This window comes from Balaenoptera physalus, assembly GCF_965194825.1.
Source record: "Balaenoptera physalus genome assembly, chromosome: 14".
NCBI lineage: Eukaryota > Metazoa > Chordata > Mammalia > Artiodactyla > Balaenopteridae > Balaenoptera > Balaenoptera physalus.
Window position 1 is genome coordinate 60,141,510 of NC_138893.1, and position 17,523 is coordinate 60,159,032.

The 17,523-nt window shown below is 42.6% G+C and overlaps 1 protein-coding gene and 1 long non-coding RNA gene across 5 annotated transcripts in view; one reads left to right on the forward strand and one right to left on the reverse strand.

Moving 5' to 3' along the window:
* The window catches only part of LIPA (lipase A, lysosomal acid type), a 105,110-nt gene that overhangs the window by 86,477 nt on the left and 1,110 nt on the right, over positions 1 to 17,523 (forward strand). For all 4 annotated transcript variants that reach the window (XM_082423795.1, XM_082423793.1, XM_082423794.1 and 1 more), the window contains 6 exons: positions 3,681 to 3,879; positions 5,000 to 5,109; positions 6,653 to 6,789; positions 9,306 to 9,452; positions 10,340 to 10,411; positions 16,866 to 16,937. In XM_082423795.1, coding sequence (XP_082279921.1) covers positions 3,681 to 3,879; positions 5,000 to 5,109; positions 6,653 to 6,789; positions 9,306 to 9,452; positions 10,340 to 10,411; positions 16,866 to 16,937 — 737 coding nt within the window. The remainder of the gene's footprint in view (positions 1 to 3,680; positions 3,880 to 4,999; positions 5,110 to 6,652; positions 6,790 to 9,305; positions 9,453 to 10,339; positions 10,412 to 16,865; positions 16,938 to 17,523) is intronic.
* Positions 10,635 to 16,859, reverse strand: LOC309642408. The gene is made up of 2 exons (XR_014253169.1): positions 14,580 to 16,859; positions 10,635 to 14,291 (listed from the first exon to the last, which is right to left on the reverse strand). It is a non-coding gene; the product is annotated as an uncharacterized lncRNA (long non-coding RNA).

Genomic DNA, 17,523 nt, shown 5'->3' on the forward strand with positions numbered 1-17,523 from the left:
GATTCCTTTCTTCCAAGCACTTGGTCCAACTCCCTCCAAAATAGCTTTCTCTCTTTGGCTTGTCATTCCCTGAGGGCCTCTGTATGTTGTAGAGTGACTCTCTGTTGTTAGCCTTTCCCGTAGCAAAACCGCTAAGAGCGTGGACCCTGGCATTAGACTTCTGTGGATTCGAATCCCAGCTCCCCCGCTTACTGGCTCTTATCCAATCTTGTGCAAATTACTTGACTTCTCTTAGCCACAATTTCTTGTTCTGTTAAATGGAAATAGTACTAACTTCATAGGATTTTCAGCACAGTGCCTTAGAGCACAGGGGTGCATAATAATATAGCTAGCTGTTAATTCAGTCAGCTTCTCTCAGCAGGATGAAAAGAAATCTGATTAAAGTAATTCACTGGAAGATGTGAATGGCAGTAGGTTTAACCCTCCTAGAGAGAAACTTCTTTTTCCAGCAAATCCTTAAATCCTTGATTGGTGGCGGGATGGGAAAGATGACATCATGCCTTCCTTTCTCCCCACTCCCTCCCTCTTAGGAGCAGGTGGGAGAAGCTGGCAGACAGGTGGTTAGGCCCGTCACAGTGCCCTTGTCTATTCTGCTGCCCTTTTGCATTCACTAAATGCCAGATGGAAGGCACAAGCAGTTTAGCACCCATTTTCCACCCCGGGACAGGATTTGTTAATATTTTCTCTTTGTTGGTGGCCCATCATGTCTAATGGAATCACGGGCATGGGAAGCCCAGTGGGTTGTATCCTCTGCAGCTTCCTCCTTAGAGGCCCCTTTTGTTCTGGGAGGAAAGGGAGCTGGCCACACCTGCAAGGATGTGCACCCCTGAAGGAAGTCCTTCATATCCCCTCTATGCCCAGGTCAGACGAGGCACCACGCGCTACCAGCGGTTCCCCAAGCTGCCTGTGCATCCGACTCCTATAGGGAGCGTTTACATTTTACAGTACCCTCTGGGGTCCCATCTGGCTGAGGCCTGGGATGCAGTGTCAGTTCTCTGCCAATCCAGGCCGCCGTTTCTTCACCCGAACCCTTTGTGGGGCAGTCTGTCTCTTACTTAAGAATCGGCTCAAATATTCCTCCCCTGGCTGAGTACTTTTCTCTTTCCTCTGGGCTTTCCTGCGTGGTGGTCTGGCCTTTTCCACACTGGGCTAGAAGGTAATCGCGTGTCTGTCTCCTTCACTAGAATGGAGCTCCGTGGGGGAGGGAGCATGGCTTACCCATGTTCGTGTCCCTGAATCCAACACAGTGACTAACACAGAGTAGGTAGCAGGACAAGTTTATACAAAATGTAACGTGTGTTTTGAATCACTTGATTTTTTTTAACTTCTAGTGCACTGCTTATTATACAGTAAAATTCTCAGTAAAATCTCTTCAAATGAATGAGTAGGACACAGCTGAGAAGCCTGAGGTTGCTGAGGTGCCATTTCTCAGCCATGTGCCTTTCCATGCCAGTCCCTTTCCTCCCCTGCTGGCATTTCCCACGAGAAAGCCGTGGGGTCTGCCATATGCTTTGCAGTTCTTGGCCCAGATCCTCCAGATTTGAAAACACCTGGCTTTTCAAGAACAGATTCACTATTTTCTTCCTATCTGGTGCCATCTTTTATATCTGTTCATTGAGCTTTCGTATTCAGCTTGAAGTGAGGGATGGGGGAATCCCAACAAACAAAAAGAGAATTAGAAAAGAAAGTGACTTCGATCCGCTCCCTTCCCCTGTGACAGGTGTCTTAACAAATCACTGAGTTTTCTCCACCACCCCGTCCCCCGACACACACTGGATGGCTTTGCTGTCACCCTGGGGTCTGCATGGTCGGTTTGTGCTTGTGTGTGTGTGTGTGTGTGTGTGTGTGTGTGTGTGTAGCTGTGTTCTCTTTGTCCTTGTGCAGTTACTTTCATTTTGTAGGTACCCAGCTGATTGTGGCATAGAGTTAATGGATGTCCACAGATTACCCCTTAATATAAACAGTTTATTTAAATTCCAAAGTAATTAAACATATTTTCTTTGTTTCTTTTTCTGTTAAACAGAGACTCTTTATAACCTGGATTGCAGTAGTGGTTGTTTTAGGCAAAGCCAAGTCCATGGAAATTCAATGTATGGGGCAAATATAGGAACTTTGGGAAACCCTTCTATGGAGTGTAGGGTGAGGGGTCTGGGAATGTTTTAAGCCTCGTGCAGGGGTGAATGGTAGGTATGGGCTGCAGAGGTGAATGGTAGGTACGGGCTGCAGTGGGGGATTTGCAGGTATTGTTGGAAGCCCCTCAGCCACCATAATTGGCACACGTGCATGGTGGGCACACATACGTGGTGGGCACATGCCTGAGTTGGCCGCCTGCACTTTCCTGGGCTTCACGCTCACCTCCTGGGAAAGTGTCAGTGGCTCCTAATTGCCTGTGGGAATCCAGAAGTTATTTATTGGTGATGCTTAAAGAGTTTCCTGGTATATCTTCAACTTGCCAACTCCCAAATTTCTCCCTTGAAGCCTTCTGGGGGGTTAGGGAGGGAAGTGCAGAGAGATTTCAGGGGAATTTGAAATACTCCCCATCAAGAAAAGGTAGGCAGAGAAAAACAAATACCGTATGCTAACACATATGTATGGCATCTAAAAAAAAAAAAAAAGGTTCTGAAGAACCTAGGGGCAGGACAGGAATAAAGACGCAGACGTAGAGAATGGACTTGAGGACATGGGGAGGGGGAAGGGTAAGCTGGGACGAAGTGAGAGAGTGGCATGGACATATATATACACTACCAAATGTAAAACAGATAGCTAGTGGGAAGCAGCCGCATAGCACAGGGAGGTCACAAGCTGGGTGCTTTGTGACCACCTAGAGGGGTGGGATAGGGAAGGTGGGAGGGAGATGCAGGAGGAAGAAGATATGGGGATATATGTATACGTATAGCTGAAACTAACTTTGTTATACAGCAGGAAGTAACAACATTGTAAAGCAATTATACTCCAATAAAGATGTTAAAGAAAAAAAAAAGAAAGAAAAGGTAGGCAGCTGACTCCTGGCCCCTGAAAACTGGCACCTGACCCCCTTTCCAGCTCAGTCCTGGTCTGGCTGCCCCACTCTCTATCCTGCTCTCCCCTCCTCGGTTCTCCCACCTCCTTTGAAACCCGTCCTCCTTTCTCAGGACTCTGCCCTGTGAAGTCGGCTGCACAGCCTCAGGTTTTCCACTAAGTGTCTGAAGAGGCACAGGTTGGAACCAGCAGCAAGGAATTTGGCCCCCAGCGTGCTCTCCTTCTGCCTCGCTCTAACTCTCCTTTCCCCAGCAGAGACCACCGCGGTGCCGACGCGCCTTCTCTCTTACTGATGACCAGCAGGAGCGCCTCTTGGAACAAGGCAGTCCTGCCCCACTGGTCCCCATATGTTGCCAAGGTCTTTTCTTGGTTAGCCTGACTTCCTGGTCTTTTAAGGTCAAGTCTTCTTCCTCATGGCCCAGCCCCAGAGCACCTTGGATGGCTGAGAAGTGTCTTCATGTGCCCAAGGAAAACATACAGCTCCCAGGCGCCCTTCACACAGTATCTATAGTACAGTTACCACTGAATGCTAATGCTACCTCAGTCTTCTGTTTCTGTTTCATTTTTTGCTTTGTGATCTTTTGTGACTTTTCTGATTAGCAGGATATCATGTTTGTTTTGAAGCTTGGTGCTGCTAACTCCTAAACATGATTGCTTTCCAGGTCCCAAACCAGTTGTGTTCCTGCAGCATGGCTTGCTGGCAGATTCCAGTAACTGGGTCACAAACCTGCCCAGCAGCAGCCTGGGCTTCATTCTGGCAGATGCGGGTTTTGATGTGTGGATGGGGAACAGCAGGGGAAACACCTGGTCTCAGAAACACAAGACTCTTTCAGTTTCTCAGGATGAATTCTGGGCCTTCAGGTATCTTTGAATTGATTATGAGGGGGGTCTTTTTCCTTGGGACCCTCAACGTAGACACTGGGGAGGCAAATAGATGGGAAACTCAAGATCATATGATGGGAAACTAATGGTTTTTGAAAGGTTTTACACCTTGTTAGGAATTTAATAAATAGCTGTAAGGTAAATTATAAATAAATGATTACATTTATGGATTAGATTCAATAAGGGATTTTTAGTTGTTGTGACATTCCTGGTGGTGTGGGTGTTGCTGTGTAAATTGTGTACCATACCCTTCTCCCTTCCTCCATAAACACGTCCTCCAAATATTCAGTCTTCTTATTTCTAGAAGTTCTCCTCTTCTCTCTCTTACTTCTGGCTATACTAGTTGATCACTGCATGATATTAGGCAGGTGGCATAAGCCCTGTGTCTGTTGCCTTTTTGTAAAATGGGGATAATAAATACCTTTCTCATAAGGTCACTGGGGGCTTAAAGGAGAGGATACAGGGAAAGAGGCTGGCACAGAGCCTGGCACAGCACAAGTGGTGGTTACAGTCAGTACACATGCGTACAGGTTCAGGGCTGTGTCTCTGTACCAGGCATTAGAGAAAGTCAGCACCATGACTCCTTCAGGCTTGCTTCCCCATTTGTAAAACCAGAACCTACCCGAGGCCGTGAAACACAGGAATGAGAGCTTTTACCAAAGGCATGTCCAAGAATATACTTGTTGTTACGCTATTTGTAATAGCAAAAAATTGGAAACTACCAAATGCCCATCAGCGGTGAGTGAACAAATAAAGTGTCATGTATTTACACAGTGACCAGCCGACAGCTATATGTAACAGCAAAGATGAAGTCAGATGCAGAACGATACACGCTGTTTGATTCCATTCATAGAAAAGTTCCCAAATGGATCAAACTAATTTATGGTTTAAGAAAGGAGGATACTGGTTATTTTGGGGAGGCATGGTTAGCAAGGAGCCCAGGGAGGCTTCTGCAGTGCTGGTAATGTTCAGTTCCCTGTGCTCAGGGCTGGTTTACCCAGCTGTGTTCAGTTTGTGATAACTCATCAAGCAGCACACTTGTATGCTGTTGTATTTGTATGCAATGTCTCAATGAAAAATTTCCTTTTCTGGATTACAGTTACGATGAGATGGCAAATTATGACCTACCAGCTTCAATTAACTTCATTCTGAATAAAACTGGCCAAGAACAAGTGTATTATGTGGGTCATTCTCAAGGCACCACGATAGGTATGTATAAAATAAAGATGGGAGGTTGATATAATGTTTTTTTACAGTTTGTGTTCGTTCTTAAAAGTGAAATATAAAAAAATAATGTTCAGATAGAGTTTTGTGTTTGTTTTTTAATGCCAGGCAGAAATAATGAGTAGGGCAAAGAATTTTGGTAATGTTGAGTCTTCTCTGGATATTCAGACAAATGTAAATAGATGAACATGGTGTATGGTTCCCTTGATTGAAGGAATCAATGTAAACCACAGCCTATTACATATTTTCCTAGTTAAGTGATATGGGAATGTGAGAGAGTATAAAGCAGGAAGTTGTATAAGTGCAGAGACTTTTATAAAGAAAACAAGGAAATACACTGATTTTTTAAAGTGAAGTGGAATAAAGCTAGCTACAAGGATGCCATAGTACACTTTATTTACAAATAATTTTTAAAAGTCATATATATTTTTAATTTATGCTGATGATAAAAGTATTGTGTATTCATTGTAAACAGAAACAGAAAATTTAGCAAAGTTTAAAAAAAAATAAAAATTGCCAGGAGTTCTCTGGTGGCTTAGTGGTTAGGACTTTGAGCTTTCACTGCCTTGTCCTGGGTTCAATCCCTGGTCGGGGAACTGAGATCCTTCAAGCCACGCGTTGTGGCTCCCCCCCTTCCCCCCAAAAATGCTCATAATTCGAGCAAACAAGAGTTCCTCTGATTAGGGACTAGAGACCTGTCCCATAATTTATTTAATTCCCCTGTTAGTGTTTACTGTGACTAATATCTTTGTGTTCCTATCACACAATCTTCTTAGAATACATTCCTAGAAGAAAACTATGATATGAAAGGTATGAATGCTTTGAAGTGTCTCCATATACGTGGTTAAGTTGCCTTGCCCTCACTACCACTCCTCTTTGTCAGCTTGAGAGACTTCAAGCAACAAGTAACATGGACGTAATTGCCCTTCTTATCAATGGACTTAAGCATTTTTTTCATCTATATTCGTTCTTCCATGACTTGTCCATTGGTGTCCTTTGCCCCACTGCTTTCAAAATTGACGTTCTGGGGCCAAGTTTAAGGCAAGAAGTGACCTGAGAGGAAGCTAAAAGATATTTTAAAGCTAGAGGATTCTAAATGTGTAAGTTCCTTTCGAGTCCTTGGCGACTGCTTTGAGTACCTTCGTACATCATTCTTAGTGATGGAGGCAGAGCAGTAGGGGATGGACACAGTGGGGTGGAGCTGTTAGGAATAGTCTTGGATTCCCTGGCCTACATCATTAAAGGAACGGGAAACATCTTCTGGTTCTAGCAACCTGGATTTCTTCCAGTGCATATGTAGGCTGAAGATCGAAACAAGCACTTAACAAAACTTGATTTACTGGTTTAATCAAACTCAGTGTTTGTGCGCGTAGGAGTTCAGAGGCCCTCATTTCACGAGTTTTGCCTCCTGGCATTGCTTGCACAGTTCTCAGATTGCCACTAGAAGGCGACACGCATGCCTGCCCTTGCCTTTTCAGAGAAAAGTCCCAGAAGATGGAATTCTGTTATTTTCCTTTTGTTCCCACAGGTTTCATAGCATTTTCACGGATCCCGGAGCTGGCCAAAAAGATTAAAGTGTTTTTTGCCCTGGCTCCCGTGGCTTCAGCCAGGTTTGCTACTAGCCCTCTAGTTAAATTAGGACAATTTCCAGATCTTCTCATTAAGGTACTTGGATTCCCCCCACCTCCACTCCCTTCCCTCACAGATTTCCTTTTTGGTTCTGAAGAATTGGCCTTTAGAGGAAGAAGGTGTGCCTTCCTCCCCTGTGTTTTGCTATCAATGGAACAGTGGGTTTTCTTCTCGCCGTGGTTTTTCTTTCCCCCTTCACCCCTACCTCCAGATCCTGGGGAGTCAGGGAAGGTATCCTTAACTCCACACTGGAGCTCCCTGTTCTCGTGGTTAACACGTCAGTGCAACTCCCCACCCACCTTACAAAGAGAGCACGAGGAAGGCCAGGAGAAAGCAGCTTCAACCTCCTTGAAGTTGCCCTTTATTCCATAGGGTGGGTCCGTGCCTAGGAGTAGGCAGGAGATGGGCGACAGGCGACATGCTATTCCACATGCCCGACCCTGACCACACGGAGGGTGATCTATTATATTTTATTATACGGCCCCTAAGCAGAGGCCAGTAACTTCGTCGGACCTCAATGTGTGAACCCTCCAGGCTTCGCTCAAGGAGGAAGCAGTTTTTATGAGGAGTTGAGAGCCAGCTGAGGCCAGATGGTCCGTTACGCATGCACTATCTATGTTTTATGTATGATACGTTTGTACACACACATATGAAATCCTATACAGAAATATATACTTAACTTATACTTATCTCTTGGCCATTTAAGAAATATGTTCACAGGACATATAGGCTATACTCTGACCTCAGAATCTGACTCTCACATAAGGTGGGATTCTCTGTACCAGTGATCAGACAGGCAGGTAAGATGTGGACCCCTCTAACCACATTTATTTTGAATACCTTGGATAACAGAACCTTCGATTTTCATTATAAACAATTCGGAGATTACAAATAAAGTCCCCTTCAACTACCAAGGCTTCTCCTAGTGCCTTCCTCAGAATTAAGCACCATGCTCAGTCTGGGGTCTTTTCCTATAGACCTTGTGTGTGAATTTATATACCTATATAGGTCCAGAGAGAAATGTATTGTTTTGTTTTAATGTAGACAGTATCCAACTATGTAACTTGAGTACCTTGATAAAGACCCTATTTCCAAATAATGTCACATGTTGAGATACAGGGAATTAGGACTTCAACATATCTTTTTCAGGAGGGACACGATTCAACCCATAAAACTGCCTTTGTAGGCATTTGAATTTTTCACTCTGCTTGTCCCTCCAGAGGGTAGGCATCAGTGAAAGTGTAAATTGTAAGGAGACAAATTTGGGTTCACTCTAAAGAAGATCTTTTTCCTATTTCCTATTACACATGTACACGACGATCTGCCTTGAGGGCATAGTGACTGCCCCAGAAATGCTTGAGCACAGGTCCAGGGGCCATTGGTCAGGCCTGATGTACACCAGGAGTCAGCAGGCATTTTCTGTTAAAGGTCCAGATAATAAATATTTTTGGCTTTGTGGGTCATATGGTTTCTGTTTCAACTACTGAACTCTGCCTTTGTCTTTTTTTTCTTGGCTGCGTTGGGTCTTCGTTGCTGTGCGTGGGCTTTCTCTAGTTGCGGTGAGCGGGGGCTACTCTTCATAGCGGTGTGCGGGCTTCTCATCGTGGTGACTTCTCTTGTTGTGGAGCACGGGCTCTAGGCACGCGGGCTTCAGTAGTTGTGGCACATGTGCTCAGTAGTTGTGGCTCGCGGGCCCTAGAACACACGGGCTTCAGTAGTTGTGGCGCACGGGCTTAGTTGCTCCGCGGCATGTGGGATCTTCCTGGACCAGGGCTTGAACCCGTGTCCCCTGAATTGGCAGGTGGATTCTTAACCACTGCGCCACCAGGGAAGTCCTCTGCCTTTGTCTTGTGAAAACAGCCAGAGGCAGTGTGTATAGAGAAAAGCATGGCTGTGTTCCAATAAACTTTATGAAAACAGGCAGTGCTGGCAGAGGAGGCATGGGGAGTTATTGTTTAAATGGGTACAGAGTTTCAATCTGAGATGTTGAAAGAGTTCTGGAGATGGATGGATAGTGGTGATGGTTGCACAACAATGTGAATGTACTAATGCTGCTGATCTGAACACTTAAAAATGGTTAAAATGGTAAATTTTGTATTAAGTATTAATAAACCCCAAAAGGCAGTGGGCAGGACTTGGCCCACTGGCCAGTAGCATCGGATCAGATGTATGTGTCCTAAGCAGACACATTGCTGACCAACCACAGTTTCAACTCTTTCTCAGAAGTCGCTAGCAATCCATCAAAGTCAGATGAAACTTTGGGGATGGCCCTGGGAGGGATCATTCAGGCCCTCTCCCACTGTAAAAGTCTTCTGTGGACCTATTTGATTTTTTGCCTTCTTTTTTTCATTTGAGACTTTAAATACACGTCTATAACATCTGCTATTGCCTTAGTAGACGTATCGCACAGGTGTCCTAGTTTGAATGCCCACTGGTTGCCATTTCTCTTCTGAGGCCATCCGTGGACACGGTTGGCATGTGTCTGCTTGTGAGGTGGGACGTGGAGGCCATACACCAGAAGGAAATGCTGAGATATTCTTTTTATTTTGCAGGACTTATTTGGGGTTAAAGAATTTCTTCCCCAGAGTACATTTGTGAAATGGCTGAGTACGCATGTTTGTACTCATGTCATTCTGAAGGAGCTTTGCGGAAATATCTTTTTTGTTCTGTGTGGATTTAATGAGAGAAATTTAAATATGGTATGTATGTTTACAATAACACTTGGTTTTTACTGTCAGTGATTTTATCTGTGAATGTGCTTCTTTGTGTTGGAGGATGTGGGAGAGGCAGGAATGACCTCATTAGAGCTCTAAAGGCTCTTTCATTTAAGGGGTATAAGAATCAACCTTGGCAGGTGCCTGGAACACCATTTGTGGCTAACCTCGGGCCAGCCATTGTCAGCTTCCTACATTGTACCTATGTGGAAACTATGGAATGAGGAGATTGCTCATCATTTAAATTGCAATATTTATATTTAGTCTAGTGATCTTTTTCTTCAAAATAATTACTATAAATGTGTTTAAATTTGGAATGGCCATTTACACACACACACACACACACACAGGCACATACCCACCCACGTATATATATTTATTTATTTATTTTATAAAATGTAAACCCTTGGCCAGCAATGTGCTGGTGTTTCTAAATACATTCGTAGTTTGTCATGTTGTATTTTGAAAACAGGCCTTAAAATTCTGGAATGAAGGCTCTAGGGAAGTTTTAAGGGATGTTAATTTTTCTTGTTTCTGATGAATAAAAGCAAGGTACGATTGTTATGTAAAATTTTGGAGATTCAGAAAAACATGAAGAAGAAAATAGAAATGAGCAGTAATCTCAACCAATACAGCCCCACGGTTACCATGTTACTGTATATCCTTCATGTGTATTCTGTGTGTGTATGTGTGGTTATTCATATTTTTACAGGACGTATTTGTAGTCAAAGAATCTTTTTTCCTGCTCTTAATCTCACGTATTTGAGATTGTGGCTCTGTAGTTTTTAATGCTTCAAGGTGCGAACTGTGTTTATTATCAATGCCTCCTTCAGGCCGTTTTCATTCTGTATTTCCACGTGTTTATTTTGCAGTCTAGAGTGGCTGTGTATGCCACACACACTCCTGCCGGAACTTCTGTGCAAAATATGTTACACTGGAGCCAGGTACGCATTCCAGGAGTACAGTGGGGGGTTTGTGGAACATCGGCCTTAGAAAGTTCTGTGCACTCCATGAAGCAAATAGAAAGATAGTCTGTTTACACATCTGAGCTGCTTTCCTTCCTGAGTTATGTTTATATTGCTTGTGTTATCCTCCCTGGGGCAGACTGTACTACGGTGTGAGTTCACCAAACAGCTATTGGGGTTGACTTGCTTGTTCTGTTCTTCCCCCTCCCCTCTGTTCGTTTTTCACTGAGTCCCAGATTTATTTTATTTCTGTGTTGCTCCAGAAAGCAAGATTTTAGAGCAGCTTTGGAGATAGAAGCTGCTATTTCAGCATTAACCTATGAACACTGTATGCCTGAAACCTCAGTGGAGAAACAGAGCTAAATCAGTCAAGGATATAACTAAGAGGCACTAAATTTTAAAGTAGAGTTTTGATTGTATGATCACACATCACAAAAGTATGCTTGTTCATTCTAGAAAATTTATAAATTACATACGGGTATAATAATAAAAATTCTCATAAGGTGAAAAATAAAATTGTTCTGTAATCCCACACAGAGATAGAGAATGTGTACCAGGGATGTAAAATGTCTCTGTATTCTACTCCATATCTCTTGCTGCGTATCATTTCAGAAAGAAGTGGTTAAAGATACAGATAGAAATCATAATTGTAGAAATAGATTGATTTCTTTTCTTCTTACTCTTTTATAGCTTTTTTTTTTTCACCTGACAATATGTCAGGGACTTTTTCTACCTCAGGACATGTTTTTGTATAATTTTTCCCCCCAAATTCTTTTTAAATATGAAATAACTCACCATTTAAGCTTCAAACCAAGATGCAGTGAGTGCCTTGGATAGCAATTTTCAAACAACTGGCAGTCACTGCCTGCATCAGAATCATGTGAGTTGCCTTTAAAAGTACACTTTTTAATAAAATATTATTTTTAAAAAGTAAGGGATATTGGGTTTGTGGTAGAGCTGTTGGATTAGCTACAATCCAGGCTTTTAAACACAAAGACTCCTGTGTCCCATCCCTAGAGATTCTAATTCATTTGGACTGGAGTGTGTATACCTTTATTTTTTTTAAACATCTTTGTCGAGGTATAAGTGACATACAATATTTAAAGTGTACAATGTAGTATGTTTTGCCATAGATATACACCTGCAAAGCCATCACCACGATCAAAACAGTGAACGTATCTGTCACCCCCAGAGGGGCCCCCTTTAATACCCCCTCCACCCTCTCCCATCTGCAGCGACCCATCTGCTTTCTGTCACTATAGGTTACTTTGAATTTTCCAAAGTTTTGTCTAAATATAATCATACAGTATATATTTGTTTTTGTCTGGCTTCTCTCAGCATAATTATTTTGAGATTCACCCAAGTTGTCATGTGCATCAGTACTTCATTTCTTTCTGGTGCTGAGTGGTGAGAATTTATATTTTAAAAAAATTCTGCCCATTAGATTCTTCTGCCCAACCGGATTTGGGAACCTCTGATCTGGGACATCACTGGTGCTTTGGTATCCTTCCTCAGTTGTCCCAGGAACGCTGTCAGTTGCGAGTGCTATCGGTTACCTCTCCTTGGGCTCATCCCTATGGGACCAGGCAGGACCCAGCCTGAGGCTTTTAGCCCCATAGTGACTGTAAGGCCTAGTGTTAAGCGTCAGTGACTCAGTACCAGAGTTTGGCCTAGAAGAGGGGCATCTGGAAGGCAGGTAGCTCATGACATGCTGCAGAGCACACCCTTACCTCTGAAGGAATGTCCCGAAACCTTCAGAAGTCCTCAAATGTTCACTCCCAAGTGTCCACTCCGTCCCCTACCTTTCTCCTCGGGCACTTCTCCATCTAGAGCCGCTTGTTTTCTCTGTATACCCTGCCATCAGAAGAGCCTTATCTTTCTGAGCATTTTTACCCTCTCACCTAATGGACATTTTTCAGCAAGGTCCAGTTTCTGTCACCTCAGGAGTCAGTGCTCCCTTGTGTGGAGGACCATTGAGCTGGGCTGAAGGCAGATGCTGAGCGGCCCACGCATGGTACCCCCCGTGCCTCAGCAGAGCGCAGATGACCGCCAGCCCTAGCCTTTCAGGTACCCTTGGGAATGTGGTGGCCAGAGCTGTCAGAGTGCCCTGTTGCATGTCACGGCACTGTAGTCCTCCAGCCTTTTGTGCTGCAGGCCCCCACTGGCGCTGGGTTTGCCTAGAGCTCTTGGCTTGGCTGCAGTCCAGGCCCCTGCTCTTGTTCCAGCCCTTTTGTCAAGCAGCTGACTGGGGCCGGAGGCTGCTGGCTGTGGATCAGAGCACCACCCTCGGGCCCAGTGGTGACCCTGTGGGTTTAGGTCCTCGCCGCATCGCAATGTGCGCCGCGAACGTTTCTGACCCCAGATTCCCTGCAGAGGGCAGCCCTGCCCTTTGTTCTTCTGCTCCGTGTGTCATCCCTTTGTTAAGAAAATGGTTGCTTTGTGCAGCTGTTTCATAGGACCTTCTTGATTCTCCCTTCTCTGGGCTGTTGGCCAAGGGCTGCCAGCCAGGGACTGCCACTCTCTGCCTACCCAGGACATGCTGGGACAGCAGGCCTGGTTCCTGCTGGGAGAGGCTTTTGCTGAGGGTGTGCGGGGCCTGGACGCTGGCAGGCTTGAGGGCTGCAATTCAGATGTGAAGTTGGGAGGTTTCCAGTGGCAGGAGTTTGGAGGTGCCCTTAAAGGCCATTCTATTCATAGTAAATTTTGAAATGGATCTTTTGTATAAGTAATTAGCATTCAGTTCTCGAAGTTCTAAAACCTAGTTCTTCACTGGGTTTTTTTAATTTAGCTTACAAATCTTCTTCTTCTCTTTATAAGCCTCCCATGTTTCAGAGACCCTCTGGAATCTCTAGCCCCCCTTGCCGGCTATGCCCAGAGCCCAGCTACTTGCTCCTGTTTGAAGAAGGCCGGTCCTAATATATCTACAGTGCTGTTCAGAATTACTTAGGGCGCTATAAAAAAATACAGTTTCTTGGGTCTACCCAAGACTTGTTGAGAATCAGAATTCCTGAGGGTATGGCTCTGGGATCTGCATTTTAATAAGCACCTTGTAAGATCTGATGTTCTCTATTGTTTGAAACCTGCTGCTTAAAAAAAAAAAATGCATAATATACATTAGCTAAGCTCTTCAAAACACTGTAAGAGACGTTTAGTAAAATTTTTGTTATACATATATGTTCATTATGAAATTTTTAAAATATGTGAGTACAAAGAAGAAAATACATTACCTGTATGCCTACCACCAGGGATAACTACGATTAGTATTTGCGTATTATAGGGGAGGTAAAGTTTTTCCTTTACCCTCTTCGGGTTTCTGATTGGGACCGCTATAGGACAAATTAACTGGAGAAAAGCATATGGATTTTATTTACGTGTACATAGGAGCCCTCACAAAAATGAAGACCCAAAGAAGTAACTAGGCCTAAGTGCTTATATACTAGGTTGAACAAAGAGTAGCAGTTGTGGAAAAGTAACTAAAATATATGGGGAGACTTACAAGACATGAGAGTTATTTTCACAAGGTCTTTTTGTATAGATTTCTCTCAGCCTCCTCTTTTACGCTTCTTCCTCCTGGTATAGGGAGGGCTTCTTTCACATGGGAGTTTTGTGTTCTCCTTTTAGAAAGAAAAAGGAAGGTCAGCGTCCTCTTCACATCTTCTGTTTTTCAGGTGCCTTTAACTCAAAATAATCATTATGCCAAAAGCATATTTTGGGGTGGCATGTCCTGAACTCTTACACTGTAATCTTATAATTTTTTGGTATAATTGTTTCCATTACAGGAGAAGGATTATGCTACATGCACTTTTTAATAATTTTAGTTTTTATTTGATTAAACAGCATTGTATTTCTGAGGTGCAGGCTAAGTTGCTGTATCAAAGACCCTAAAATACAGCAGCTAAATAAATAATTTTCTTCCTCAGAATCCAGTCCAGACATCAGTGGCACACGGTTGTGGAGGAATTGTGACTTCTCCGGGAAGTCATGCAGTGACCCGGTGCCCCCCTGCACTATAGCTTGGCCATCTCTGGGGTGCTGGCCTCTTCTGCCTGGTTGAAACTGGGTCACGTTCATGGCAGTTCCAGCCCCCAGGAAGAAGGCACATAAGGGATATGGTTCCTACCCTGGCAGCCATGTGCTTAGCAAAAACTTTAGAAATTTTATTACTGAAAGGAAGAAGGCAAGAATGGGTACTGGGGGGCAAATAGCAGTCTCTGCCATAATCAAAAATGCTTTTCCAGGTCAATAACTACACTGAAAAATATTTGTAACTGAGGACAACTTTTTATTGTTTGAATTTATAATTATTATTATTACTACTATGATAGGTTTTTTTGGCAATAAAACATTCTGGGATAAATATTCTTGAATTAGAGATCTGTCCTTATACATTAGGCAGATGACTTCCTTAGGATACAGCCTTAGTAGACTTAGTGATCAGAAGGTAGGCATCTCTTTAAGACTTCCAAATATGTATGGTACTTTAGAAAGGTTGAACCTATTTACATTTTCATTACCAACAAGATGTTAAAATAATTTTAAAAATTATTTTATAATAGTTTAAAATTAATTTAAACTTAAAATATTCATATGTGGATAAAGGTGAGGTGGAAATGCTTATAATATTAGGAGAGACTTTAAAAACTCTCTCCTAGTATTATAAGCATTTTCACCTGACCTTTATCCACATAAGATTACCACTTAAGTATAGCCATAGTGCACGTTCAATTTTACTTTCTGACTTTTCTGCACTTAGTATTATTTATAAACAGTTTTTCTTTCTATTGTATCATATTTATATTTACGACAGTGGCATACCACGTGTATATCGATGTAATATAATGTATTTAACCAAGTATCTGTCATTGGATGTTAGCTTATTAGCAGGTTTTTGTTACTATAAATAGTCTTCTTCACATTTCCCTCCTTCTGAGATGCCCTTTCAAGGGCGTAGTTTGAAGTCCTATGACGCTGAGCACAAAAGTCAAATCTGAAGTTCAGCCTGAACTCTCGGCACGTCTTTCCTTTGTTTCTACACTCACTCTGGGTGCTTTATATAAAAGCCAAAGACATGTGAGAAAGTGACAAGCTGATGTCTGTCTGTGGGGGCAGAACAGCTTGCATTGATATATTTTCACTGGCAATTAGAGCTAGGGAAGAGATGCACTAACAGGTGCTGTAAATTCATATCTTACTCTGCTTGTTAAATGTGCTGCAGGTATTAATATGTGTCATTTGCAATGGCAAAAGCAGATGCTAAACATTCCCCCTGTAGTACCTCATCTCACACTGTTGTTTATTGTATAAAACAGTAGAATTTTATGCAATTGATAAGAACTGAAGCCAAAGGCAGTTCTGACAAAGAATGCCTAGGTTTGTCCTGTTTACCAGGCGCCACCCTCTGGCCAACGCTTAAACAGTTTCCAGTTCATTTGGTTCGCCAATTTTGGATTTAATTCTTGACATATTTTTAATTGGGGGATATAGAGGCAGTATGGATTTGCATTATTTAAAAATTTATGAATAAGTGACTTTTTGTTAATATTTTTATATCATGCTATCCTAAATAAGCATACATTTAAATTTCATATACAACATCATTTCATGGCTCTAGTATCCTCAACTGATTAGAATTGTTTGGTGTGCAGTACAATTTGGTGATTTTACTGGTACTGGTACTCAAGAAAAAGTGTTAAATAAATGAAATTGATAAAATATTAAATAATATAGTCAAATAGGATGGATATATAGGAAATATGGAGATTATATGCAATATAATTACATGTACAATTAATGTATTTACATACTAATATAAATATATTTATCCATATAAATACACATTAATATATTAATCCATGTGTTATATGTAATATGTATTTCTCTTTTTTTTTAACATCTTTATTGGAGTATAATTGCTCTACAGTGCTGTGTTAGTTTCTGCTTTATAACAAAGTGAATCAGTTATACATATACATATGTTCCCATATCTCTTCCCTCTTGCATCTCCCTCCCTCCCACCCTCCCTATCCCACCCCTCTAGGTGGTCACAAAGCACAGAGCTGAAATATATGTATTTCTTTCCCAAGTGAGATAGTTAACTCTTTGGAAAAGTTTAAGATTCAAATTCCAATAAAAAAACATCAGCGTAAAGTTTATCCAACGGATGCAGTGTTGATCCAGGACAGCACATATGTGTAGCTGCTTTACTGTGTCATTTAATAGCTACTTTCCAATCACACAGTGAGAAATTGAGTCATTTAGGAAAGGAGAGCAAAATTATGCCGTTTTATTTTAAATTGCAGTTTGGAAATTAAGAGTGAATCTGGGTATCGGTGTAAACTTGCTATCTGAGGGGGTGAACTCTTGCAACCGGTGATGCTATATCAGATTTCTGTGTTAGATAACTTTATTTCTCCCGCAATTATCTTCTGTCTAGCTTATTAAATTGCAGAAGTTTCAAGCCTTCGACTGGGGAAGTAGTGCCAAGAATTATTTTCATTACAACCAGGTAAAGTCTTCAGAGTCTTTAGAATTAAAATGGGTCCTGAAAACTCATCAAGGAAGCCAGCCTGAGTTATGAGGATTCTGGCTGGGCTCAGGTGCGGGGCGAAATGGTCGGGAGGGTTGACTAGGTAGCCTTTTTTTTTCCCCCAGTCAATTCTAGAACAACCTGAGCATCCTGGTTTGTGCTTTGGACTTTGTCCTTTCCCTGGCTCTGTATAAATAGTCACCTCTGTCATCGGTCATGGGTAGTGACCAGGCACACAGACGTTAAGAGTCAGACAAGCCTAGGGCTGTTACCTGGTGGCTGGGGGCCTTGGCCAGATTGCATTGCCTAAACCTTTTCTTCCATATACAAATGAATTGACCACTTTTTGGATGCTAAGGGCTCTAAAATGTGAGGCACTCTGCTCGTGTTTTTCTTATTTAATTCTCAGAATATCCCTGTGACATGGATGTGATGATGATGATGATTAAAGAGGAAGAAACAGAGGCTTAGAGAATTTCTATGACTTGTGTCACACCCCAGAGGGAAGGGAGGTGTGGGTATGACTCCAAAGCCCCTTCCCAACCACCTGGTTTAGTTCTACAGC